The following is a 27,081-nucleotide window of genomic DNA, read 5'->3' on the forward strand; positions in this document are numbered from 1 at the left end:
GCTCCCACTTCTGTAGCAACAACAGCATGGAATAAGATACGCTGTGGAAATGCTGCTCACAAAAAGTGAGAAGTCACAGGGGCACCATTGCAGCTGTTGGCAATTCTCTGTCTTAAAATAGTGAGCTGTCTGGTTCTGGTCCTTAAGTAGGGTCTGTGGATGTCAGTGTGTGAAGCTTACAGGACTCTTCTGGAAGCTGCTTGAGATGGTTTTCCGTACAAGTCTCAGAGAGCCCTATCGCTGATCCAGGCTTTCAGCAACTATCAGTTTTCTAGGTAGTAAACCTAGAACATCTAAACATCAATTGGTTTATAATCTGGATTATAGCCAGAGATTTTAAACACCTCTTGTTTGTTCAATTGTGAGACTGATGACATCTTGAATAGCTTCAGGAAGCTCTGAGATCATTGTATTTATCACTTGCATAGCTTGATCAGTTAGATACCTGTTTGCTATGGGAGTATCTCGCTGGTGGTATCCAAGATCTGAACTGGCAACAATACAACTGGCATTACATTTGTGCTGCTGTTGAAGTCTTTGCTAAGGCTTTTTCCAGCATGATTCTTTGTCTCAAAAAGAGGGGTCTGTTTTCTTCTTACTGCCTTATTCAGGAAGAGTGGTTGGCTCCAGGAACCTTAGAAAAATTGTTATACACCTATTCAGCAAGACCTAGCCCACTGTATATAGCACTGTTTGGATCAGTAGAATTGGAATCCCATCACTTGTTGGCATTCATTATAACTGTACTCACTTCTCCACTTCCAAGAGCGTGGAGTTTAGATCTCTTTTCCAGAAAATACTCTGGTGTGACCTATAACATAGAGAAGAACGAGCCCACTAGAATTGTATGCCATTGCTTCTGTCACACCAAGTGTCTCCTTTTTTTTGGCTATGCTGTTGCTCTCAGGGAAAAATGTCACTTCTTCCTGGAGTCAGATTTACCATTGCAGTGGTAATGTTACATATTTCCTGTTTGTATAGAGATGTCATTTTGTATTTTTTGCTCATCCTTGTTGACAATGAACACTGCTTCTTCGCTTGTTTAAGGCAGACAGTCTGAACCTCAGGATTTTAGTCTCAAAAAGGACAGAGCTTTCTTACCAGGGAGCTGGGACTTACAGACAATGGGAAAATCTGTCGGGCTTCCTGTGTGCTGACAGGACTGCACTTTGCAGGGAGTGAGCAGCACAGCTGTGGTGTTTAACATCAGAAAAATGTCGGGTGCTCGTTCAACTGCCATATGTCAAGGGATTGTCAAGTGTTGGGACTGGTAAATCCAACCTTGAATTCACTTCAGAGCACACCTGGAAGATTTGACTGGACACAACAAGAGGAGTTTCCAGGATTGAGGCATAGCTGACAGTAGGTCTCTTTATCAGCTCTTTTTATCAGTCCTACCATTTTTTCCCTTATAGGATAGACTTAATGTTAGTTTCCTTTGACATAAGCCATCACAACACCTTAGAGGTAAATTCTTCTCCTTTTATCTGCAAGTCTTCAAAAGACAGCACGTAGTGCTTTATATGCAGACCTTAGTTAATACCATTCCTTTTCTCCTGGCTCAGTCTTGGTTCCAGAAATCTAGTAGTGAGATGTGCAGTATCTTCATATGCCTCCCGGCACTGCCAGTACTATATTCATGATGGATCCATCTCGTCAAGGGGTGGAGGTGATTCTTTTCACTCTGGAGAGTTTGTCTCCTTGCAGTGAGAGAGGGCTTCACTAGGAGTTGGTTTCACTGGGTGTCCTTACCTGGCAAGGATGAAGAAGTTCTTGGTCTGCCATTGATAAGCAGAGCATGCCATCCTCAGAATCTCTATGTCTTTATGTTATAGAGTCATAGAATATCCTAAGTTAGAAGGGACCCATAAGGATCATCAAGTTGAGCTCCTGGCTCCACACAGGAGCACCCAAAAATCAGACCGTGTGTCTGAAAGCATTTGCCAGAGTTCAAGAAGAGTCTGGACGATGCTGAAGACCCGCATTCACAAAGTAATAAGATACATGGGACTGGACTTTGTGAAGGAAAGAAAAATTTCCTATCACTTGAACAGTTCCTCAGAAGCTCAATGAATCCATCCTCCTGTTCATTTCTATTAGTTTCCTTTGAGCTGTAGGTTCAAAAGAATTGCATGTTTGGAGAGAGCACCTTGGCCCCTGGGCACATCCCAGGAGTGGGATTTGCATTGCCTGGATGCTGTCTGTTGAAATGTCCTGCTGTTGGTGGTTTAGCATCCCACAATGGTCAAATGGAAATACATCTCATCTTTTTAGAAGAGCTGCTCTAGATGTCTTATTTTATATCTGCTGCTCAAAGTTGCGTGGATGCATTGGACATCATAACGTTTTGTCAATTAGGACAAAGGAAGAAAGGAACTTCATTTCCAAATAATGTAGAGCTATTAAACTAAATGTATTTTTTTGATGTTACTTTTAAGCTTTATGATACACTCTGCTCTTGTGAGGCCCTACCTGTAGTACTGTGTCCAGGTCTGGAGCCCCCAGTACAAGAAAAACAGAGAGCTGTTGGGGAGGGTACAGAGGAGAGCCATGAGGATGATCAGGGGACTGGAGCACAAAGACAGGCTGAGGAAGTTTGGCTTGTTCAGCCTGGAGAAAAGAAGGCTGTGGGGTGACCTCATTGCAGCCTTCAGTACCTAAAGGGAGCCTACAGACAGGAGGGGAGTCAATTCTATGAAAGGGTAGATAACAGCAGGACAAGGGGAAATGGTTTTAAGTTGAAGGAGGGAAGATTTAGGTTGAGTATCAGGGGAAAGTTCGTTACCAAGAGAGTGGTGAGGTGCTGGCACAAGAGAGGTTGTGGATGCCCCGTTCATCCCTAGAGGTGTTCAAGGCCAGGTTGAATGGGGCCCTGGGCAGCCTGGTCTAGTATTAAATGGGGAAGTTGGTGACCTTGCATGTGGCAGGGAGGTTGGAGATTCATGATCCTTGAGGTCCCTTCCAACCCAGGCCATTCTGTGATCCTGTGATATCTTTTTATGGCATGATCGTGTGTGTTACTCGGTAAGTACATTCAGAAATATTGACTGTGTGTGAGGGGAAGTATATATAAGGCATGCTAAGCCATAAGCAACAGATATGATCAAGGATGTGATGCTTCAGGTGGTGCATAACTTATTTTTAAGCTTTTAATATTTAGAGTAGATAATGTCTGCCTGTTACTTTATGAAATTATGTAAAGGTATAAACACACACAATAAAACTAAGTAGCTGGAGCCATGTTTTTTGAAGTAAAAAAGTATATATAAACAGTGAGTGTGTATATATATATATATACTGTATATATAGTATATATATATACACACACAATACATATATATACACATATATAAACACAATACATATATATACTTACTAGGTATATAGCAAGTATATATAAACACAATAATTGTTCTCAAAAAATCCTTCCAAGTTTTTTTTTTTTCTTATACAGACATCAGGATCTTGTAATATTTGTAATATAATAATGTAATTATTATTGCATTATTACGTAATTATTGATATTTTTATAATACTGAATTATTTTAAAATACATTATTAAAATAATATAAAAAATAATACAATATTTGAAACTTGATTTCCAGCCACTATGTAAAGCACCTGAAGTACAGCATGAGATGTGTGACAAATCAGACTCAGTTTTAAGGGAGTTCACTGGTAAATTGGGTTATCACTGGCACTGTTTAAGTGACTCATAATGCTTTATGCACATTCATGTAAAATATTGGAAGTAGTTGCATAAAATTCCTATTATCCACGCAATTTGTGGTTTGTACATTGAAACATTCGATTTTGAATGATGTTGGTGTTCCTTTTCTTTGAATTCTGAAGGCAGCAGATAGAAAACAAAATAGAACACTGGGTACATTTAAAGAAAAAATCCCTGGGGTGCTCAATTCCAGAATAGTATCTTATCAGCACATGCTATTTAATCATAGAATGGCCTGGGTTGAAAAGGACCTCAAAGATCATTTAGCTTCAACCCCCAGCTATGTGCAGGGCTGCCAACCTCCAGACCAGGCTGCCCAGAGCCACATCCAGCCTGGCCTTGAATGCCTCCAGGGACGGGAAATCCACAGCCTCCTTGGGCAAATAGGGGTAGTTCCAGTCTTTTGCTGTTTTGAATCAGAAGCACCATACATTTAGGTTTAAGTCCTGTTAAAATGTGACAAATTGCTAAGTACCGGTTTGGCCACTAGGAGGTGGTCTAACACAAGCCAATGTGTCTCATAAATACTGTGCTTAGTGGATTCATTTTTCTTTAGTGCAAGCCAGTTGGCTGTAACTTATTATTTCATTTATCTAATTTATTCTGTCACAGGCATGGAGAAAAAGGAGGAGGAAATAGAGCAGCTGAAAATGGATTGTGAGCACTTCAGAGCCCGCCTGGAAGCAGCCCAGGCAGATTGCATGAGGGAGAAGAAGGTATATTTGCCATCAGGATAGTGAGATCTATATGCTTAAGTTCTGAGAAGGAAATTGGGAGCAAGTGATTTTTCTTGTTTGTGTGTCAAAAAAACATCCTCAGCCTGGAAAACAGCCTCTTTCTGGTCTTTGTAATGTTAAAATCAGCCACTAGTTTTCTACAAATGTATAGTAACATGCTGAAGTATGGCATTGGGTGCTTGGGGAGATTGTGGTGTAGATGGCATTGAAAAGGGACGGTACAAAATCCATTCTTTTCAATTCACTGCAACTGTAGCATGTTTTCAGAGAGGAGAACAGAAGAAAATGTAAGCAACACAACGTGCAAAATGATGCTGGCTTCTCCTTTGGTTTGCTTTAAGCTGCGTACCTGATTTTAGTTTGAGGTTCTTTCACATTGCACCTATTGACCCAGTTGCCACGTACGGCTGTGAGTTGAGACAGAATTACAGAGCTGCTTTTGCTATGTCAGTACAGTGTTCAGTGATTATAAGAGGGAAATGCTTAACAATGCAGGAATAATGAAGACCACGATCTCTCGGATCTTGTTAGAGTCCAATAGACTTCACAGAAGATTGCATAGACTAGTGGTTAATTTTTGAGAGGCAGTTGTGAAGCAGTGGTGATTATTTGCTGCAAAAACTCCCTTCCAAGGAAGAGTGAACTTAGCAGAAACTCATTTTGCTGGAGTTCTGCAGTTAGGATCTGCCAGGTGGAATGTTGTACAAAGACAGATAAGTCTACAGAAATTATAAATAAGTGAAAACTCGTGACTTGAAGTTTTAGGGCATGTCTGTGTGGACAAGTCATTCTGGTGTGAAGTTTAGTATGAATGTAGCAGCTGTCTGGGTGGCAGTTCATGTGATGGAATAACTGTCTGTTTGGATACTTTTCTATTTGCTGAGATAAGTATTGCAGTTTTGCTGTGCTTGTTGTTTAGGCATCCAGATTGAAATCTCAGTAGGATTTAATAGTGCTGCTGCTTTAGATATTGATTAAGTGAGGCCCACCTTTTGTACACATGAATATTCAAAAAAATGAATGGAAGGTGACTTAGGTTAGTGATTTCTTTAGGATGAAACTTTTAGTTAAAGCATGGGTAGTTAACTAAGAATTATTGGTGTTTTGGTGATCTTGATCAAAGCTCTTCATATCTTTGCTGTTGTGCACTGTACACCAGTTGCCTAAATGGCTCCTGTTGCTTGTCAAAAAAGTATATGCCCCAAGAGGCAGGCTAGATGATTCAAGGCCAGGCTGGATGTGGCTCTGGGCAGCCTGGTCTGGTGGTTGGTGACCCTGCATGTAGCAGGGAGGTTGAAACTAGATGATCTTTGTGGTCATTTTCAACCCAGGCCATTCTATGATTCTGTGATTCTGCATTTGAGTGGATAGTGTTTATGTACGTTGTGAAGTCCTGTAGCTCTTTGGGATGAAAGAAGATGGTGTATACACAAGTGATTTATTTTTTTCCTTTATGATTTTGCATGGTATTTTTCATTTGCTTGCTGTTCTATGTATCCTTATGTATAGTTCCAGAATTATTTTTTACATATTTATTTTCTGAAGGAAAAGGAAATGATTCACTGAAACGAATGATAAAAATGCCTTTTCTGGCTGAGCAGTGCCTTTTTCTTAGGGGACCACAAATCAACGTTCTGTTTTCCAGAACTGCTTTGCAATGCTGCATCACTGGTGAGTGAATTGCATTGCTTCCTGAACCTGAACAAAACCTGGAGTGTGCGTGTTATTCTTGGCTAATGCCTCCTTTGTCTGCCTTTTTGTAGTTAGGTGCTTAAGCATCGCTGTATTCCTGTGCCTTGACCATTTCCTGAGGGGGGTGGTGTTGCATAACGCAGCGATTGCTTCACGATTTGAACTCTCAGGAGTGTCTCACTTCCAGGTTGTTTGCTTTCAAGCTCCATTTATCTTCCTGGCTCCTGAATGTTCTATTTTGTTTTCTTTGCTTCGTACCTTTGTTCTCATATTGTTTTTATCTGTGCACCACTGTGCTGTTTCTCGTGGCTTTGCACCATTGTTGGGGGATGTAGCTATGTGGTCTGGCAGAGCTTTGTTTATTTAGCATTAGCATCCCCATGCAAAATGCCAATAAAACACATTAAACTGTACATTTATCTATGGACGGTACAGGAAAAAAACAGTATAGATAGATAGACAGGGATAGACAGAAGGATGCTTGTGGACATTTAGTCGATGCACATGGTAACAGAACAGTTGATAATTCCAACAGTGAGTTATGTAAAAAACAAGATTTGGCTAACTCACCTGAAAATGATTGGAGAATTAAGAAACGAGACAATTTTTGTGACAATTTATGCCTAGGGAATGGGCAGCAAGATTCAGTCTTTCGCATATATTAAGCCATAAGGTGAGAGAAACTATGGAAAGAAAATATCCATGTCAGTCTGCTTGATAGATTTCATTTGAACATTCCAAATCCTTCCCTGTGTGTTCCATTAGCAGCATGATAAAGCAGCTCAGTTCTGGCTGTCAGATGTGATATAGGGGGCTAGGCAGGTGATTGATAACAAGCAGACAAACAACCTTGTACTGGTTGATTCTATGTTACATAAATTTTTAGGTGACTACCTTTCTATTCTCTCCAAACTGAAAGCAAAATATTGAGGTGAATCTCTAAAATGCCAAGATAGGAACTTTAAAGTCTCGATGGGAATATGTGCTTGAAGGTAGTGTTGCATTTGCTTACTTTGCAAATTGGCATTGAAAAGATGCCTTCTCATTCCCCAGGCTTCATCCTGATAAGCGGATAAACAGGGAAGAGTAGGCTTAGGAGAATGTTTTCTGTGCTGAATCTGAAAATCACATTCCCCCCCACAGAATGGGCAGATCAAGATCCTTCTGTGATCTGTGGTTCTCTCACTTAATCCCTGAGTTAATGTCAGTTTTCTTGACAGGCCCTTATCTTTCCCTGCAGCACTAATACCACCCCTCAGCACTACCTGGGAGTTCCCACCCATCTGGCAGACTGTGGTATCCCAGTCCCCATCTCACTGTCAGCACTAGCTTGAAGCTGAGAAATGCAGCAGTTTTGCTGTACCTGTAGCTGTGGGAAGCCAATGAGACATAGAATCATACGTAATCTTGTTACATCTTTTGGCCACCTTCCTAAGCCTTACTGAAAAGTACTGACAGATTGAGACTGAGTCCTGGTTGTGTTGAATTGCTCTGTTCTTTCTTCAGCTCTGTTGCAAGAACTACCAAGCACCTCACTCAGCTGCAGGATACACAATGGAGTGTGGGCTTTTCTAGTCTTAAGTGTGAGAGGCACTTCAAACTTCAGGCTTGTTTTTCTAGGGACTCTTACTTTGCCACTACTTTTCAGAAGTATGCCAGTTGAAAGAAGTTGGAAGAACCAACAGGGATAGCCAACGTTTCTCCCACATTAATGAAGGCAGCCCATTTTGAAAACCAGAAGAACCCTCCCTTCCTTTGAGATGTTCCCAGTATCTTTTGTAAAGTGGCTGGAAAGGCTGACTTCTGATGCTGAAATCTCTTCCCTCTCTGAGATACACAGCTATTTGCTTAGGATGAGCAGACTTTCTTATCAGACTTCTCTAGGTGCCCCTCAGTCTCAGTGGGTCACTTGGCCTGCCATTGTGGACAGGCTTCTGGTTACTGTCAGCCTAAGTGATATGTTTACTACTTGGCTGTAGCTCAGGAGAGAAGATTCACATTCAATGCAGTGAATTTGCCCCCCATCCCACACACACCCTTCCATATATATGACTGTGGCGTTTCTTATTCTGTCCTGTAGCCTCGAAACATCTGGGCTGACATGAAGTGCAACCCTAATTTCTTTGTGTCATTTCAGGAGAAACTAGACCTCCGGCAGCACCTGCGTGAGGCCAAGCAGCAGCTCCTGCAGCAAGCAGAATATTGCACAGAAATGGGTGCAGCTGTCTGCACCTTGCTGTGGGGTGTATCTAACAATGAGGAGGCTGTTAAAACCATTCTAGGAGGAGTAAGTATGGCAGGTGAATACTTATTGGTGGTAATGCTGGTAGGTATTTAAAATAAGTACCTTGTTTTGTTACACTTTTTAACATAGGAATATATTTCAGAAATAAATTGGATAACAAAGATGTTTCCTGATTTAAATATTCTCTAGGAAACATCCATGTTCTTTTAAGAAGAGCAGGAGATACTAAATGCAATGCAGTAATTAAATTTTGTTTTAGCAAGTAAGGGTTACCTGTTGTCTGCCACACACAGTTAATTTGGAAGCAAGGCTACAGCTAGCATAACATTATCAAGCAGCAATTCCATGCTGGCAGAGTTTGGAGGAACTATTTCCATGAAAGGAGGACACATTCATCAGTTCTACTTCCTTGAATCCTTACCCCAGTACAGTCTTTGTGCTGCCTTAATATTTGTGTGAATCCTGAAAGTTTAGAAAGTGTAGCTGTTTCAAATTTAGTGGATCTTAATAAATCTTCAGTGTTAAACATGAGCAGGTAGTTTACTGAAAACAAAGCAACAGAAAAAAAACAAGCAACAAACAACAAAACCCCATCAATTATAGACAGCGTTAATGTTATAACTAATATAATTTCACTGCAGCTGGTGGAATTAGGAGGAATCAGAAGAATAAGCCTGACAAAAATATGATCTTGGTCTTCTCGAAGCTGACATGAGAGGGAGTTGTATTGAAGCTGAGTAAACAGATGTCACACTTTCTTTTGGTTTTTCAGCAACATGATAGCTTTCAGTGACACCTTTTGATCATTCAAGATATAAAATACAAAAAAACTGATAGGTGGACAGATTCTACAAAGCCCACCCGTAGCTGTAAAACCAGAATAAAATCACATTCTGTATTTTCAGGACAGTTTATAACTGTAAGAGCAGATAATCATTTAGTGACCAGGCATTGTTGTTTGACTTGTGAAATGGTATTGAAAGGGCACGCTTCCCACAAACAAAACACTAGCAGTGCTGTATGTGACCTTCTTCTGCAAGCTGAGAGTAAAGTTAGTAGAAGCCTTGTTGAAAACAGTCTTAAATAGAAAAATCAAATAGCATTAAGTAAAAAGCTGAATTATACACTGACATACAGTTGTGTGGAAAGCCTAACTATGAAGATGCAATTCTTTTATTTCTAAGTTTATTTGAAATCCCTAGCAATCATTAGAGCCTACTGAACTGCTGCATTTCTGGTGAGGGTCATAGAAACATTTTTGGGCTTAACTTGCGGAGGTGCAAGTAAAATGATAAAAAAAGGTTTGCAACAAGGCTACTGTGAATTAGATAAATGGATTGCATGGCATTGTATCAACCACAGATTACAACTGGCAGTGAGTCAGGTTATTAAAAGACGATGGAGGATTGTCATACGAAGTTTTTGGTTTGGGTTATTTTTGGACAAGCTGTGCAGCTTGTAGTACCTTCTCAGGGGAAGATGCTGTGAACTACAAAAACGTATGAGAACATGAAGAGTGCTTTTAAACTATTGCTCATATTTAACTGTGTGGGGAAGGGTGGCATCAATTCAAAATAACTTCATGCCTTGGGGAACAATGCTCAGCTTTTTCAATCACTGCACGGATATAGAAGTAGTTCTTTTATATAGCACTGTAATGTAGATTGACTGATATGATATTTGTGACTAATAAAGCATTCATGTCGATGCGGGTTGGGCAAGTCAAAACTTGAGCAGCAAATTTCAAGTGTAACATGAATAGCTTGCAAGGCAGTGGGAGAGAAGTGCCTGGCATTTGTACTGATGCTTCACATTTCCCGAAAGAACCTGAAGAAACATCTGGAGAAGCACCATGAGTGACAGTATTCAAGTACACCTACCTGCATGTGCTAAGGACCAAGTAAATTAACTTCTACGAAGTTGTTTTGTGTGTCTTTCAAAAAGACACATATGACACATACTTCAGATGGGTATTCACATCGCAGGGCTCTAATGTGGAAACAAACTGAAGGTTTAATTTCAGAATAACATCAAGGTTTACTTCAACATAAGGCATTTTGGACGTTACCAGGTGAGCTGCTACTGCAGTTATCTGTGATGGTGAAAATCTGCTCTGTATTTTATGGCAGCATTTTCGTATGTTAACTGATGTTTTCACTGAGAAGTTACATGGAATGCAAAGGAGGGGCTCATTGCACCATTTCAGCTCAAGCACATTAATGGCTGCTCTCAGAGCTGTCCTTATCTCAGCATCTATGGGTGAGAGATTCTTCAAGTTCCATGAAAACACTGTCAAGCTAATCAGAGACTGCACAAAGTATGTCATGTTTCTTATTTATAAACTTGACTGATCTCTGCTTCCTCATCTGAGACCTCACCACTAGTGAAATGATGGTTGTTTGGAAAGAAGGCTCAGCAGCAAGGACACCAGTGGCACCTCAATGGACCGACTAATAATTTTGCCTGGTTTCTGGTTTCCTTAGCACTCTCTTAGTACTACTCTTGCATAGTGTTCTTGTATGAATACACTTTTTTTATAATAGCTTACATTAGTCTGCAATACTAAGTTTTCTTCCTTCGTTTTCTCTTGTATCCTTTGTTGCTTAAATGATAGTCACTGCTTATGCTAAAATGACCATCTCTGAGGAGCATTACCCATGCATGTATACAAAATACATTTGGTGCAAGCAGAAGCATACTTTTTTTCCCCTTGTCTTTCCCCATAACCCCTTCATTCCTATTCTGGGGCTGCAGTTTCATTTGTGAAGAAAGAGTGTTGGCTCACCCTGCCTTCTATGTCCCACTGTTGGAGTCACCCCACACGAACTGTGCTGCGTTTCTCCCAGATCATGTCTTCAGTGTGGTCTGTGTGCAGCAGTGGAGAAATAAATGAATGGTATCAGTGGGTTTTAAGTATTGTGAAGATGGTAGTTCTGATAAAATACTGAATATTTCAGTCACTTTGCAAACTAAGTAGGAGTTCAGCAATTTCACAAAGTGATGGGAATTGTAGGCACTTTCTTGAGCTATTTGGCTTTTCCACTGGCTTGCTGCAGGAAGTGACGAGGTTTCAGTTCTCATGAGATGACTTGCAAAATTATTAAGCACACCAGGAAACCTGCGCTTTCTGTTATACTATTTTGATCGAAAAAACAGAATCCTCTGTGGGAAATAGTGCTTCAGCAGTGTTTTACAGGTCAGCATTTAAGGAGAAGCCGTTCTTTCAGTTGCTCTCTGTGGGTTCTGCCTGCATCTCTGACCATGTTCTTTGATCTGCTCTGAGCTTCGTGCTGGATGATTCATTCTTCAACGGAGATACCCCAAAACGGAGCAGTATTCCAGCTGAGATCTTGCTCTGCATAGTGGAGATTGTATAACATAATTACAGGCCGTGCTTCTGTTTACTCATTCTGGCATGATGCTTGTCTTTCCTAGGTGACATTGACTTAAATTTGACCTGTGACCCAGAGGAGACCTCTATTTCCTATTCTAAAGAGCTGCCCAGCACGTTATTCTTCCTCTTATATTGAGCAATATATGAATCCTTTTATTAGGATCTCTGAGCATTTCATTGGTTTTCTTAGGAAATTCATAACAAGTCATGCAGGCTAGGCAACTGTCCGGTTGTCAGCTAGAGTTTTGGCAAAAGTGGCTGTAGTTGAGGTGAGTATGAAATGCCTTGCAGCTACTGCAAAGCAAAGAGATAATGGTCTTGGTTTTGAGAGTAAGCACTTTGTTTAATATGCATTATTTAGAGTTTAGGATGTAATTATGCAATAATAGAGTTTTATAAACGTAGCACTGAATAGTTTCCCTTATTCTCCTGAGATAATGGCTCCAAATATTAGAGAATTAAGCATGTCACTTGGTGTTTACCTTTCACTTTATACTGTTTTATGAGGTGACTGGATGCTTTAATAACTTTGCAGTTTGTCCAGTTTTATTGTAGGATCTAATAATCATAGTCACTGTAGTGTGAATAATTTTTTTTTTCTCCTCCACGCTTGCAGAGCAAGGCAGCAAAGTTTTTTACTATCACTGCACAGACTATGGAGAGCTTTGTGAAGTCATTAAGTGAAGACATGAAACAGCAGGATTTGGATTCTGATGAAAATCAGTTTGTGTTAGCGTTGGCAGGGATTGTAACAAGTAAGTTAATGTTATCTCTCAAAATAGCATTTCATGTACACTGGGAATTTCTTTATTGCTCTGTATGTACCACAACAATTACAGCCTTCTGAAGTCAAATATTTAGTCAGTGTTGGTATCTTGGGTGACTTCTAGTCTTCTAAAGCTCTAGCAGATTTTTTTTAATTTGGTAACTCTGTGAGGAATTGAACTTTCTGAACTTCAGTTAAGGATGTGATGTGTAAAATTTGTTCAGTTCTGAAATTTCTTAGCACTTCTGGTCAATCTGAAGTAAAGCAAGTACTCTTTCACTAGTCATCTGCACTCACCTTGCTTTGTAAATGTCAAGCAGTGTACTGTCTGAATCACAGATAGTGCTCACATCTTTGAGATGTTCTAGCTGCAGATGATGCAATCATCTCAAGGTATGTGTTCAGCATTTTGAATTTGTGTAAGAGTCTTGTTGTCAGGTGGACTCCATCTTTGCTATCTTCTAGATCCCCAATTCAATGATCCTAAGAGAAGTAGAAGTTAATAAATGTTACTTCCACCCTAAATATTTTTTTAGAGGTAGAAAATAGATAGGAATCACAGAACAGAAGGAAGACAGAGATTGTCTCTGTATGGCTGCCCTTGGCTTGGAAGGCTGTGATAGATAGGGATGATATATCAACTGCAGTGCAGCTGTCAAAATGGTATTAGTTAATGATGTGATGCAAGGTAGGTGAAACAATGGCTGTACAAGTGAATCTTGCATTAGTGGCTTTTCTGAATGTATGATTTTAGGTGCTGGTGTGCCATTAAAGAAATAAGAAATGATATGTGGCACATTGTGCCACTGTACCAACTAAGGGTGGGATGCAGTTCTCTCCAATAGCTTCACCAGAGAAAAAAAAAAGAAAGAAAAAAAATAGAAATAGAAGCATAGCAAAAGTAAAGTCAGAACAAATAAAATGTTTAATGGCCTGTGTGGGGGAGGATGACGGTGTTCTGCCTGAAGAGGAATCAGTGTGGTGGAACGAAATCTTGCCTCACTGAGTGATTAAGTGATGCCAAGGTTTTTCTCTTTGTAATTTAGGAAAGGGGTTGCTGAAACTTAAGTATGATAAAGGATGCAGACATACAAATGATGTAGAAAGTATGAGTGTAATCCTCCTAGTATTACGTTAGAGGAGGATAGCTGGTCACTAAGTGCCAAGTATTCAGAAGTCGGAGAACAACAGAACAGAAGTTCTGAGTGCAGTCTTAACACAGCCCAGCATGAACACACATTATGGCACCAATCCTTAATTATGTGCCGTATCCTTTGAACATCTGCTTAATTCTGAGTTTAAAATGCCTTTAAAACTGAAAAAAAAAAAAAAATGGACATTCATGGCAGAGAGAAACTGAGGGTACGTGGAGGAACTTTGTCATGCAGCACATCCCAAAATCTGCCCTGAATGGGAGGCCAGGGAGCTGAATTCTGTCACTCATTACATTCATGGTACTTCACTCACTTGGAGGAGGCTTGAAAGTCCAAGTTGCTTGAAGATGTTTTACACATAAGGATTTCCTGAGTTACAGGACTAGCATAAGGGAAAATATTTGAGGAAAATCTGTTTTTGGAGCAGTAGTCACTGGAAATGTTTTTGCCACTTGGTTCATGCGTGAATAATGTAGTGCCTGCAGAGAATTAGGAAAAGAACTCTGAGTAGACTTTCACAAGTATTGCAGTTGTGTAATGTGCCAGGCATATTGGATTGAGTGACTGTAAAGCAAACTCCAATCCTGTTCCTGAAAATCAGAATTTATGATGCTCAGTTTTGCTTCATTCCCATGGTACTTGTAAATTTTAGGCTAGAACTGCTTGAATCCATCCTTTTGTTTCATGATAACTGTGTTATTGCTAGAATGCTGGCCACTCTGAACAAATATTTGAATTATTGAAGTAGAATTATGAGGGAGTTTGATCAGAATCATTTGCTGCTCTGGTATTTGCTCTGACGATGGATGTAGCTTCAAGTTGATACAGATACAATAGTTCATTCATCACAGCTGACATTTTTTTACTTGTTCTGGTAATTATCATAAAGTTATGTTTGAAACATGAATTTTATGGTGTTATTTTGTGTTCTCTCACAGATGTGGCTGCACTGGCTTGTGGCCGTGAGTTCTTGGTTAGTTCAAGTCGTGACCTGTTGGACACAATGATGCACATCCTGGGAGAGATGAAGCCAGGACTTTGTACAAAGTTTAAAGTGTATGATGGCTTTTTTTTTCTTCTTTGAATGTAGATCAGTGATAAAAGCAGTGTTACCACTTTCACATTATTATTTCCTTTCCTGGAGGTGAGGCATAACGATTGGAAACTTTCCACAGAAGCATTCCTTGCAGATACACTAGGATTACCTGCAAGGCTAGCTTTATCCAGGTTTTGTGTCCCTTTAAAAGACTCCTAAGCACTGTAATACTGCCCACCTACCTTAGGAGGGGCTTATTGTTTGAGGGTCAGATAAGGAAAGCATGAGGTCAAGCTTTAAAATAGAGATAACTGTGGGAAATGTAGATTTGTGGGTTTGTATTTGTTCTCTTCCACTACAAAGAATACCTACTTGCTTAAGTGAAAAAAGTGCTCTGCTAAGAGCAAAAATTAGATTACTGAATACTAAAACATTAGTAGCCAGAGGCACTGTACACTTGTAATAGGTGCTGCCTGTAAAGGGACTTCATGACAGAGAGATGAAAGAAAAGCCCATGTTACACCCTTCAGCCGCTGAAGAAGTTGTACTTAGTAAGTGGTGGAGAAACTAAGAAAGTTGCTAGCTGTGTCTTTTTCTCACACCTTTTAAAGCTGAGAAGAATGACTTTAACAAGCAAATTACCACAGCTTATCAAGTACTTACTATTTTGCTACACAGTGGACACTAGCCATGTCATGTCATAGAATCACAGAGTCACAGAATGGCCTGGATTGGAAAGGACCTCAAGGATCATGAATCTTCAACTCCCCCACCACATGCAGGGCCACCAACCTCCCCATTCAATACCAGACCAGGCTGCCCAGGGCCCCATCCAACCTGGCCTTGAGCACCTCCAGGGACGGAGCATCCACAACCTCTCTGGGCAGCCTGTGCCAGCACCTCACCACTCTCATAGTATAGAACTTCGTGGTTAATTTGTTCTTGAAGATGGTTTAAGCCAACGTATGTGGTTTTGTTTTTATAGCTGGGCAGGGAGTGCATGCTATGAATTCATGCACAAGCTAGCTATCACAGTTCAGCTGACAAACAGCAACCTTGTCAGCCACAATAACCCGATTGCATCTCTATGCGCGCACTTAAGCAGCTTGTATGTGATGAGTATGAAATCAGGCTCAGTCCTAAATTCGGATAGGTTTTGTATTGCTTAACCTCAGCTGTCTGAAAGCTAGTGGTCAAGTATCTGGTGGCTTTCTGTGCTTCTTCTTACCATCAGTGCAAAGAAATGGGGCTGTAAAATGACTCATTCAGCCCATGTTGGAAGTGAATAAGCTGCCCTCTGAAGATACTTGCCTTCACATGAAGGGTAGAGAAGAGGAAGCTGAACAGCCTGTGCTGTATGCAATAGATAGATACTTTGGGGTCAGTCGTTTCCTGTGTTTCCCAAGCTTTGGTCTTGAAGGTCAGCCTCAAAGCAAGCTAGTTAACACTTGCAGCGGTGTTTTTCTGTTAAGTCCCAACTAAAAGATTCAACTTAAGAAAGAAAAGATAGTTTGTGCCTTTGTGTATTTATGGAAAAATACTAAGAGAGGTCCTACAGTGGTTGAAAGCATGCATGTCAACCAAAAAAAACAAAAACAAAAAGGATTTTCTTTAATGGGGAGGAGGGAAAGTGTTCCTAAACATAGTCAAGATTTTAAGCAAATGAGCAGCTGTGGGGTAAGATGTGATTTTTGAACATTTCAGGTTGTATTAATGTAGTTTGATAATGCAATTGGATTTGAAGGCCCTCCTTTTGAAACGATATTTTGTTTTAATTATATTTCAAAATCTGCCAGAAGACTCGCATGTGATGCTGTGAACATTGTGGCTGTACTGCAGTACAAATACTGAAATACATGAAATAGAAATAAAGTACACAGAATCAATCCCATGAAGCCGTTAGGGGTTCAATAGAGCCTTTTGGTATAATAAATTGAGTGAAGTCTAAAGAAGAATTTGCACAAGAAACGTTTAGGTGTTGTACTGAGGGACGTGGTTTAGTGGAGAAATATTGGTGGTGGGTGGGTGGTTGGACGGGATGATCTTGGAAGTCTTTTCCAGCCTTGGTGATTCTGTGATTCTATATACACATACAGACAGATATTTTTACAGCTCTGTCTTGTGGATGAGAATGTCCATCATTTTAGAAGGGTGGTGTATTTCTCTCAAAATGTCACCACTCTGTGCATTACATAGAATCACAGAATTGCTCAGGTTGGAAAAGACCTTGAGGATCATCAAGTCCAACCACAACCTAACCATACTACCCTAACTCTAACAACCCTCCACTAAATCATGTCCCTGAGCACCACATCCAAACGGTTTTTAATCACATCCAGGGATGGTGACTCAACCACCTCCCTGGGGAGCCGATTCCAGAGCTTAGCAACCCTTTCTGTAAAGAAGTGTTTCTTGATATCCAACCTAAGCTTACCTGGAGCAACTTGAGGCCATTTCCCCTCCTGTCCCAGTGAGAAGAGACCAACCCCGCTCTCACTGTAAGCACCTTTCAGGTATTGGAACAGAGTGATAAGGTCTCCCCTCAGCCTCCTCTTCCCCAGACTAAACAGCCCCAGTTCCTTCAGTCTCTCCTCATAGAACATTTTCTCCAAGCCCTTCACAAGCCTTGTTGTCCTTCTTTGGACCTGCTCCAGCATCTCCATGTCCTTTCTGTACTGAGGTGCCCAAAACTGAACACAATACTCAAGGTGAGGCCTCACCAGTGCTGAATGTAGAGGCAGGATGACTTCCCTGGTGCTGCTCACCACACCATTCCTGATACAAGCCAGGATGCCATTGGCCTTCTTGGCCACCTGGGCACACTACTGGCTCACATTCAGCCAACTGTCCATCAGTACACCGAGGTCTCTTTCCATCAGGCAGCTTTCCAGCCACTCCTGCCAAAGCCTGTAGGGTTGCCTGGGGTTGTTGTGACCAAAATGGAAAGAAATTACTGACTTAACATTTAGGCAATAAAAGACAAAATTTGACTTCATATTTTCAAGGATGTGTTTGTCCTTTGCTCAGTTTTGTTTCTTTAAAATTATTTTTTAGCTTCTATTTTCAAAAGTATTTTTCTTTACTGTGTGACAAATAGGGGGAGACTGTGACTAATTCTGCACGCAGCAGAATCGAACACCAAGTAAACTGGAAAGAGAAGTTCTCTTATTTCCCACTTTTAGTTCTAGCAATCCTGTGAGGGTTTTTTGTTGTTGTAACAATGTATAAATAAAACATTTAGGGGAAAAGTTTCCAATTATTCTCACAATGCTACACTATCCATATAGCTAAAGCTTCTATGTGGGTGCTAGGACTGAAATCTCATGACGTTATTTTGCCTTTCTGAAATCATGGTGTGAAAGATTTTACATGGCGTTGCTGTAGGCTTTGATCAACACTAATAATTATTAGGTGGTCAGTAAGCATTTTCACAATTGTTTATGTCTGTAATTAAATTGATAGGAATCTTCAGCTTTGCTCGTGTAGCACTTGGAAGCAGCCACTAAGAATATTTCACTCTATGTACTAATCCCATCTATTAAGGAAAAGGGCCTTCACAGTGGTTTTAGCTGTAGATTTTAAAGCAGTGACAGATACAGTAGTACACAATGTTAATTATTTTGGAATTGCCCAAATATGAAGACTGTGAGGCGCATAGCTAAAGAACTCTCCACACTGACAGAAAGCAGAAAATACTGTCTATGAAGTCATGCTGTGTGTCAGATTTCCTTCATAAAAATAGGAATTACAAAAAGTACTTACTAGCATGTGCAAGTACTGGTGATATAAACTGGTATGAAGGGCCTGGAAAAGTTTGTATTGTACACATGTGTGTTTAATTAGTAATAATATGCTACTGTAGGATGAGGCCCTTAGTGCTGGTTAGTGGGATGGGCTGAGTCCTGTTGTGACCCTGCAAACCACAGCACTTTACTGGATCACCAGCACAACTCAAGTCTCTTTTGTCTGCACATAGCAAACAAGTAAAAGAAGAATACAAACATAGCGGTATCTCTTTACGTCACTTTATTTCTAACTGTAAATGTCAAACAGATTAATGATGAAAGAAATTGTCGAGAAATATTAGCACTTTCCATTGTGAGGTATTGTTTTTTGATCATTTTAATTCTGGCTGATTAGATGTAATTACAGCTGTGCTGCTTTGTCAGGGCTTGGATTCTGGATTGCATTAAGAGCTGCAGGAGCCATATAAAAAGGAGCGTGTGGGCTTTATGGCTGCAAATTCAATTCCACAGCACCTCTCACTGCTTACTGATGGCCACTGATGCAGTAGATTTAATAATCTATTGCTCTTGTTTCTAACTACTTAAGAGCCTGAGTGATCAAACTCGTAGCAGTGCAGCAGTTAATGTAGCTTATCTTTTGTTGCAGACTGAACTGAGTTGTGTTGCTTTCCTTTCCTGCTATATGAAGATATGCATGGAGACTGCTGGAAATCTTGCTGATGGCAGATTAACTTAAGCCATGTTCACTTAAGAATGAGATGTGAGGTGTGAAGACTGTTAGGAGTAATGTTATTTTCCTCTTGTTTGGAAATGGTGCCAGTAGGATAACAGGCAGCTTTATCACAGTCGTGAGAGATAGCAGCAGCCAAGCCGATCCCAGAACAGGGCAGAGAATTCCAACCTGCTCCTGTTTCTGTATAGTTGTTTGTATGAGACCTAGTGCTATGTTCTGAGTATCATGATGTGCTCTGTCAATGTTACAGGAGCTGCATTCTTTCATCTTCCCTTTTCATTGTCCAGAGCATTGACTTACATGTTGTCATCTTTGAAAATTAAATAGGAATTCATAGCATCAACCGTAGCTTTTTTAAAGTGCACTAATCGTGTCATTCCAGCCACTGCACAGCTTTTAAGATATTCTGCATAAAAGGCAGGGTAGGAGAACGTCACTGGAAGGGGGAAAGGATATGTGAGACAACTTCTGACTCCAGAACTTTTGAGGTGCATCAGGGTCATCTTGGCTGGAAGATTGTAGTGGTTGAGTGTTATTCTACACTGAGAGGGCAGTGAGGTGCTGGCACAGCTGCCCAGAGAAGCTGTGGTGCCCCATCCCTGGAGGCTGGATGGTTGGATGGGGCCCTGGGCAGCCCAATCCAGTGCACAGTGCCCCTGTCTGTGGCAGGTGGGTAGGAAGTTCCAACTCAAACCATACTACAGTTTTAGGATTGGTTTGCCTTGTTAACATCCGTGGCTTTTTTTTTTTTTTTTTTTTTTTTTTTTCCTGTATGCTTTCTACCATTAAGTAGAAAGGTTCCTGCTGACAGTTAGAAGAAAATGGAAATAATTCTGAGGTAAGCTCAGTGACACTACCTAGCTGAAAAAGAAAATTTTACACAAAATTTGCACAAAAACTCTCATCAGAAGTATGGAAGGCAGTGTGATATTATCTGCATCAAACATTTGAAAGCAGAACTAGCTCAGCAGAAGCTGCAGGAGAAGGTTTAGTGTCAAGAAAATCCTTTGCATTTAGTGTTAGTAGTTGCTAGTGCTGAAAAGTGGAGATGTGTTTGGAGCCTCAGGGTGCCACATTTGTCCAACAGTCTGAAGCAGCTAAAACTGCATTTTGGCCTAGGCACTTTGTCTGCACAAACTGGCAAAGATGCCATTTCTCTGTGTAGCATCCTATGTCTTACAGCATCACACCAGCACTGACGTAGCTGAGGCTGATGCGGTTGGTACTTGGTAGTCAGCCCCCCACTTTCCTGATGGTTTTCAGATTTTTTCAAGTTCCTGATCGTACTGAAGGTTCTCATGTTTGCAGTAACTTAATTGGAAGCCATCTTGAGAGAAACTGGTGGGATCAGCAGGCTGGAGTCATCCTGTTCAAATACCAAGACTTCTCCAACAAATCTCATTTTCTCCTTGTAGAAACGCTGAGAGTGGTTTAATATGTAACTTGTTTTCTACACAGTCCCGAAAGAGGACTAATGCACCTCCTTATTTAGGGGGCTGATAAATTAGGAAAAACAGTTTGGGGGAGCTTTTGAAAATGTAGCTGAAATGAACGAGTTGTGTTTTTATTGTGTGGTTCACACAGTGAAGTGCAGTGTGACTGTAAAGAGCAGCAGTCTTGGTTTCAGTTTGTCAGAGGTGTCACATTAGATTTTTTTTCAATTCTCAATGAAGTAAATTCTTTGTAGCTGCAAGACTGTAGGCGGTCTTTGTTAACCTAGAAGACAGCATATGGGTTCTGTCCTTTGTCAACCTGATGACCGTAATAAAAAACGAAAAGAAATCACCTTCTAAGAAAATTGTCTTTTTTCTAAGGCTTTGAGGTTGCCCAAATGTCATTTGGAAACAAGTTTTGAAGAGGTGTGGATGAGAGTAGCATTTGGCCTGTGCTATCCTGTGTTGATTTGTGCTAAAAGCATACTTATGGCCAAATTGAAGTCTGGTGCTGTTGTCTTAAAACAAACCAAAAAAGGCCAGATGTCTTTCCACTTGTGAATTGAAACTAATCAATCAGGATTCCTGAAGGCAGAATGAATAGAAAAGCCTGCGATGACATTTTAAGAGATGAGCAGTCTTGTTTTTCCACAGCAGGGTCTCCATTTACAGGCCAGCAGCATCCAGTTGGATGAGGCCTTGGGCTACCTGATCTAGTGGTTGGTAACCCTGTGTACAGCAGGGGAGCTGGATGATCTTTGAGGTCTTTTCCAACCCAAGCCATTCTGTGATTCTATATTTGTGATTCTGTGATCACGCTGCCTACCACCTGTGGCAGAAAGCAAGAGTCCAGCATAGGAAGAAGCATGCTAAGCTGAATTGTGACTACCCACACTTCCTTTTTTTATACTTAGAGCCTGCTCCCTTCTTCTAAGTGCTTCGGTAGGTGTAGTCTCTTCCCTGTAAGAGGAGAGAGAATGCATTGGTTCTCGCTGTGCATTAGCTATGTATTACATCTGTTCTCATCTGCTGTAGAAATAAGATAATACTTCAAAGAGAATGGCCTAAGCTGTGTATCTGTTTCAGCTGACCGTAGGATTGGTGTACATAAGGCCTGCATTGCACAACCAGTGGAGCACATCCTTTGACATTTTCTAGTACTCAGCCTACAGCCTTTCTTTTTTGTGTTTCCTGTTGGCCCTTTTACTTGTCAGAGCAAGCAGCTCTGAAATCATCTTGCGCCCAGCACAGATTATCACTGTGAACCTGTTGTGTAGATTGTATGGGCATGTAAAGCCAAATCCTGCTTTTGTATGTTTCATGTATGTTTGATGAACCTTTTAGGTGGCATGTTTTTCTACAGGAGTGAAATATGTAATCATACTATAGCTACATTGTTTTGTAGCATTTGAAACTTGTTTCTGTCCTCAAGGTATAAATAATGAGGTGACACTTCAGCATCAATACATGATGGGCATAAGTAGAAAAAGATAACAAAAGATGCAAAGAAATGAAAATAAATCACTTCTTTTTCCTTTCAATTTTAGGCTAATGCTAATGTCACTTTACAACGTGAGTATCAACTTGAAAGGCTTGAAGTACATCAGTGAAAGTCCAGGTTTTATCCCTTTGCTTTGGTGGCTCTTGAATGGTAAGTTGCTCTAAGAACCTTGTAAATTTGGCTTCGGGGATTGTAGATTGTGGGAATATGGCAGGTACAAAATAGAAACCTGACTGTGGAAAGCTTTTGTCAGATTAAAAGTTAACGACAAAGACACACGGGGAGGAGGTGTGCATTTCCCACAACATTTCTGATACTGTATGTAATACTCCATTAATATAAAATTTATGGCTGATATTAAAAATAAAGAATGGTGAGATGTTGTGAAGTGCATCAGAAAAGTCACCTGTATTTTTGTATACCAACTTTAAAACCCGAGTGAAACTAAGATCACTGAAATACAACAAGGGAAGATGTAACTGTGTCCTGAGACATTTGGGAGAAACGTTCTTTCAGAGGCCTCAAATCCCTGTATAAGAGCCAGCTGAGATTGACGTTGCTCGCATGCGTTGGAACTTGGCTGGCAGCTGTGTGCACAGCATGTAAGAGACAGTAAGGGCTGCAATAACTACAGAGCCATGACAGTGTCCTGCATGTGAACTGCAACTAGAGTTTGCTCTGTCTTGGGTTTCTGAGGTTATTGTGGCTTGTCCATGAGAATATTTTTGGTGCTCATTTATTAGTATCAGGGAGGTTAGTCATCTTGGCACTCTGCATTGCTGTGCAAAACCCTGCTGTAACATGAGAAGTAAATACAAAAGGTAGCTGAAGTGACAGAGGTTGCATCGTCTTTTTCAAAGAACTAAATTCATGTTGAAGTTTTTGAAAAGCTTTGACTTGGGCTTGTAAACTGGAAGTTGTTTGTTTTTTCCACAGTTCTCTCAAGTATATTAAGGTAGCCGTGCTTTTCACTAAGGAACTTACAGCTTTGCACTGCCATAGACTCTTCTGCAATCTCAGAAAATGAAGTAATCCTTGTAATGCTGTTGAAAAACACCTGTCTGTTTTTACAGCTTTTTAATGTCAGTTGAGAAAAATTATGTTCTCAGAGAGTACCCTGTGTATATCGTCCTTGTTCTGCTGTACGTAGAAGTTGAACATATGCTAGTTCAGATTTTCCTTTACTCCGTGTTTGGCTAATACACATGAGCTTTGCTCTAGTAAAGCAAACAAGCAAGCAAAAAACAACAAACCAAAATCTCAAAAACCTGGTCTAAATGTGAGTTCCCAAGTGTGCCCTTCTAAATTTTGTGATAAGATAAAGAAGCTGATCTTGTTTGATGCAGTCTTTTGTTTGAAGGAGGCTCCCAGGTCGTGCAAGAGAATAAAATAGGGCACAATTAGAAATAATTTACTGCTGTTAGTGGCAATAAGAAATTTGAAAGGCTACTTTACATTTTGATACTGTTAATTGTGTGTGGATGGGTTGTGGAAGGAAAAGATGGGCATGGCTAATTCCTTTGTGTGTTGATAATAAGTTTCTCCCCATACAGCAAAGGAGGAAGATGCTCAGATAACCCGCATCTGCTAGTTCAGGTTTTTTACTTGAGAGGAAGTCTGCTTACTGTCAAGGGAGATGGCTGACTAGTTTGTATATCGGATGAGAGGTTGGACCCAAGATGCAGTCTTGTTCTGGTCATTTTCTATGAGATCGCTGTCATTTTCTCTACATTTAATCAACCTCTGAACTTCTCCAGAATTCAGTAGCTTTCTCACGCACTTGCTTCTCTACTGTTTCTGCAGCCAGGATCTTCACCTTCTGCTGGCCCCGATTAGATTATAAACATCTGCAGTTGCCACAGTATAAAGACTTACATTTTTTTTCCATGCAAGAGAACTGAGCAATACGGTTTGCTGTCAGTGTCCCGTATACGCTGCCGTCCTACAGGAAGCTTCTTCAAAGACTGTTTTGGCTAAGGCTTGAGAGATGATTCAGCTTTCCGCAGTTCTCTAGGCCTTCATCTGCGCTTTCACTAAGAGTCTTCTGAAAGCATCCTCTGACTTTTTTTTAATTTTCAGCGAATCATCTTGTTTCCTGTCACCAATCTACAAGTGTCCATGATCTCAGACTATACATCCAGGCCAATTGCTTGTGTACAACAGATAAATCCCTCAAGTTCTTTCTCAGAATTTTCAGTCACTTCCCAATCTTCTTGTTCCCCGGGGAAGAATGTCCTCATTTTTCCCCTGTACTCAGCACTGGTGAGGCCGCACCTCGAGTACTGCGTCCAGTTTTGGGCCCCTCACTGCAAGAAAGATATTGAGGCCCTGGAACGTGTTCAAAGGAGGGCAACAAAGCTGGTGAGGGGTCTGGAACACAGGGCTTATGAGGAGAGGCTGAAGGAGCTGGGAGTGTTCAGCCTGGAGAAGAGGAGGCTCAGGGGAGACCTCACTGCTCTCTATAACTTCCTGAAGGGAGGCTGTAGTGAGCTGGGGGTCGGCCTCTTCTCTCGTGTCATTAGTGATAGGACCAGGGGGAATGGCTTCAAGCTACAGCAGGGGGGATTCAGGCTGGACATGAGGAAGTATTGCTTTTCAGAAAGGGTGGTCAGGCACTGGAATGGGCTGCCCAGGGAGGTGGTGGAGTCACCGACCCTGGGGGTGTTCAAGGAAAGGCTGGATGTTGTGTTGAGGGACATGGTTTAGTGGGAGCTATTGGGAATAGGTGAACGGTTGGACTGGATGATCTTTTAGGCCTTTTCCAACCTTGGTGATTCTATGATTCTATGATTCTAAGTAAAGTAGAGAGGAAACACACGATATCTTGATTTTCTTTATTCTCCCTTGTTACATCTAAAGCAAAGAGTGATTTGATTCAGATTGTCTGCCTGATTGACTTTTTCGAAATATGCCTTGACATTGAACACATGGATGATAAGAGAAAGGAGGCAAACCTGGTAATGATTCCTAGTGGAGAAAGAATGTTAACAACAAAGGGATTTTGTCTGTTCTACTGTCTTTAGAAAATTTGGATGAGCCAGAATGTCTTCACATGCACTAAAAGGAATTCTTAATAGCTCTTTCTGCTGGAGGCTATACTGAAACATATAAAACATATATATATAAAACAAATAAAACAGTATAAAACAAATGCTTGACACACTTTCTGAAGGTAATGCAGAACTGTGCTTAGCACTGTATGACATAGACTGTTCTTTTCCTCTTTTTTCCCCCCTTATTAAGTACTGCCTGAAAGGTGGGGCATCCTTTAATAAGCAAGAGTGATCACTGAAGAAAATAGTCCCATAGCTATGCAGCTGTTGTATTCTTGCATAGCTATCACCTATTCCTACCTGTATCTTCCCAGCCTGGTGGGAGCATGAAATATGTGGATGATGACTCAGATTTCTGTCTGTGAAGCAGCTTGTGGAATTAGTAGGTTTCTCTTCTTGTGGAGCACCATTTGTGTGTAGAGCAGCTGTTGCTGTCTTGGAGGATATAGCCAGCTTTAGTTTTCTCCATCTCCATCTGCTGTCCCTGTGTTGATATCTTGGGTAAAGGTTTTATGTAACTTTCAGATTTCAGGAAGCTCTGTCCTCAGCAGTAGAAAGAGAAGTTATATAACTTTAGGTGGAAATCCTCTTGAGATTTGTCGGTATTTTTTTGCTGGTGCTTTACTTCTGCAGATGCATTAAGACTTTCAATCAGCCATTTTCAAAGAGGTAGACTGAGACTTTCCCCTGCAAAGGATCTTTTGAAGAAGTTGGAGTTAGCTCCAGTGTTACTGGTAAAGACTAAGTTTTGTTTTTCATTTTTAATCGTACAGAGCATGTACGAACAAGTGAGGGCTGGAGAAAATTGAGCTCTTCACTTTTTTTTTTGTTTGTTTTTAACTCATGCATCCATTTTGTTTTTCCTTTTTTTTCTTTTTTCTTTTTTTCCATGTATTGCAGTTCTTGTTCTTGTTGGACGTATTAGAGAGGTGGAATTCAGAGAGACTATGTCAATGACATTTCCCATCCTTGCTGGGAAATTGCTCCAGGTACTTCATTAAACAAAAGACAAGAGACATATGACTAATCTTAGATCTCTCCCTTCAGCTTCCTCCACCACAATTCCATACGGAAATCTAACCTTGTTTATCCAAATTCTTTGCAAATGACAGTCTCTGTTATAAATGTCTATATGAAGCACATTCTCATTTTGCTGCCTGCAACCTTCAGTATTTGCTCTTCATGACTAATCCTGACAGCTTCTTTCTTTTCGTTTTGGATTGGTTATAGCTGTCAGAATTTTGGAAATTCAGGTTAAATGCATGGCAGCGTGCTATTTAAAAGACATCTGGACAAACAGAGCTCTGCTGTTTATGAATCAGTGTCTGTATTAAAACCAATTTTGGTTGGTAAATAGAAACCTCAGTTACCGGTTTTTCAAACTCTCAGCAGTTTCATATTCTTCTTGCTGTCTTAAGAAGAGGATTACCCTACTTGTCCTTAAAGAACTCATCTATTTTCTTAAATGGAAAGATGTCAGCTCTGACACAAAAAGTCCCTGAACCACTGCTGACTGAAAAGCTCGAAAGCGGCTAGAGGAGGTCTCACTGAATACTTGCCCTTTTCCCCTGCTCTTCTCTAAGAAGCAGATTCTGTTTTTCTAAATAGAGCTCTTGGTGAGCCCTGAGAGGCTGTCATTACCATCTGAGGAGGAGTTTCTTGACCAGATCCTCCTCCTTAACATCAGAGCCGTGCAAACTGATGTTCTCCATCCTGACAGTGGTTTTCCTTTTGTGAATATATGTAAGGAACCTTAACTCTGGTGAATGCATCTGTCACTGTAAAGCACTAGTTTGGTCTCCTGTTGATCAGTAGCTATTTTGGGAGTCCTCAGATGCCCAAATTAGGATTGATTGAAGCT

The 27,081-nt window shown here is 40.7% G+C and overlaps 1 protein-coding gene across 2 annotated transcripts in view; it reads left to right on the top strand.

Annotated features, from left to right (window-relative positions):
* The window catches only part of HSF2BP (heat shock transcription factor 2 binding protein), a 36,088-nt gene that overhangs the window by 4,513 nt on the left and 4,494 nt on the right, over positions 1-27,081 (top strand). For both annotated transcript variants that reach the window (XM_052674277.1, XM_052674278.1), the window contains exons 3-7: positions 4,343-4,446; positions 8,297-8,446; positions 12,415-12,553; positions 14,657-14,774; positions 22,214-22,317. In XM_052674277.1, the coding sequence (XP_052530237.1) occupies positions 4,343-4,446; positions 8,297-8,446; positions 12,415-12,553; positions 14,657-14,774; positions 22,214-22,317 (615 nt within the window). The remainder of the gene's footprint in view (positions 1-4,342; positions 4,447-8,296; positions 8,447-12,414; positions 12,554-14,656; positions 14,775-22,213; positions 22,318-27,081) is intronic.

This window comes from Tympanuchus pallidicinctus, unplaced genomic scaffold (genome assembly GCF_026119805.1).
Source record: "Tympanuchus pallidicinctus isolate F22 unplaced genomic scaffold, pur_lepc_1.0 scaffold14, whole genome shotgun sequence".
Taxonomy (NCBI): domain Eukaryota; kingdom Metazoa; phylum Chordata; class Aves; order Galliformes; family Phasianidae; genus Tympanuchus; species Tympanuchus pallidicinctus.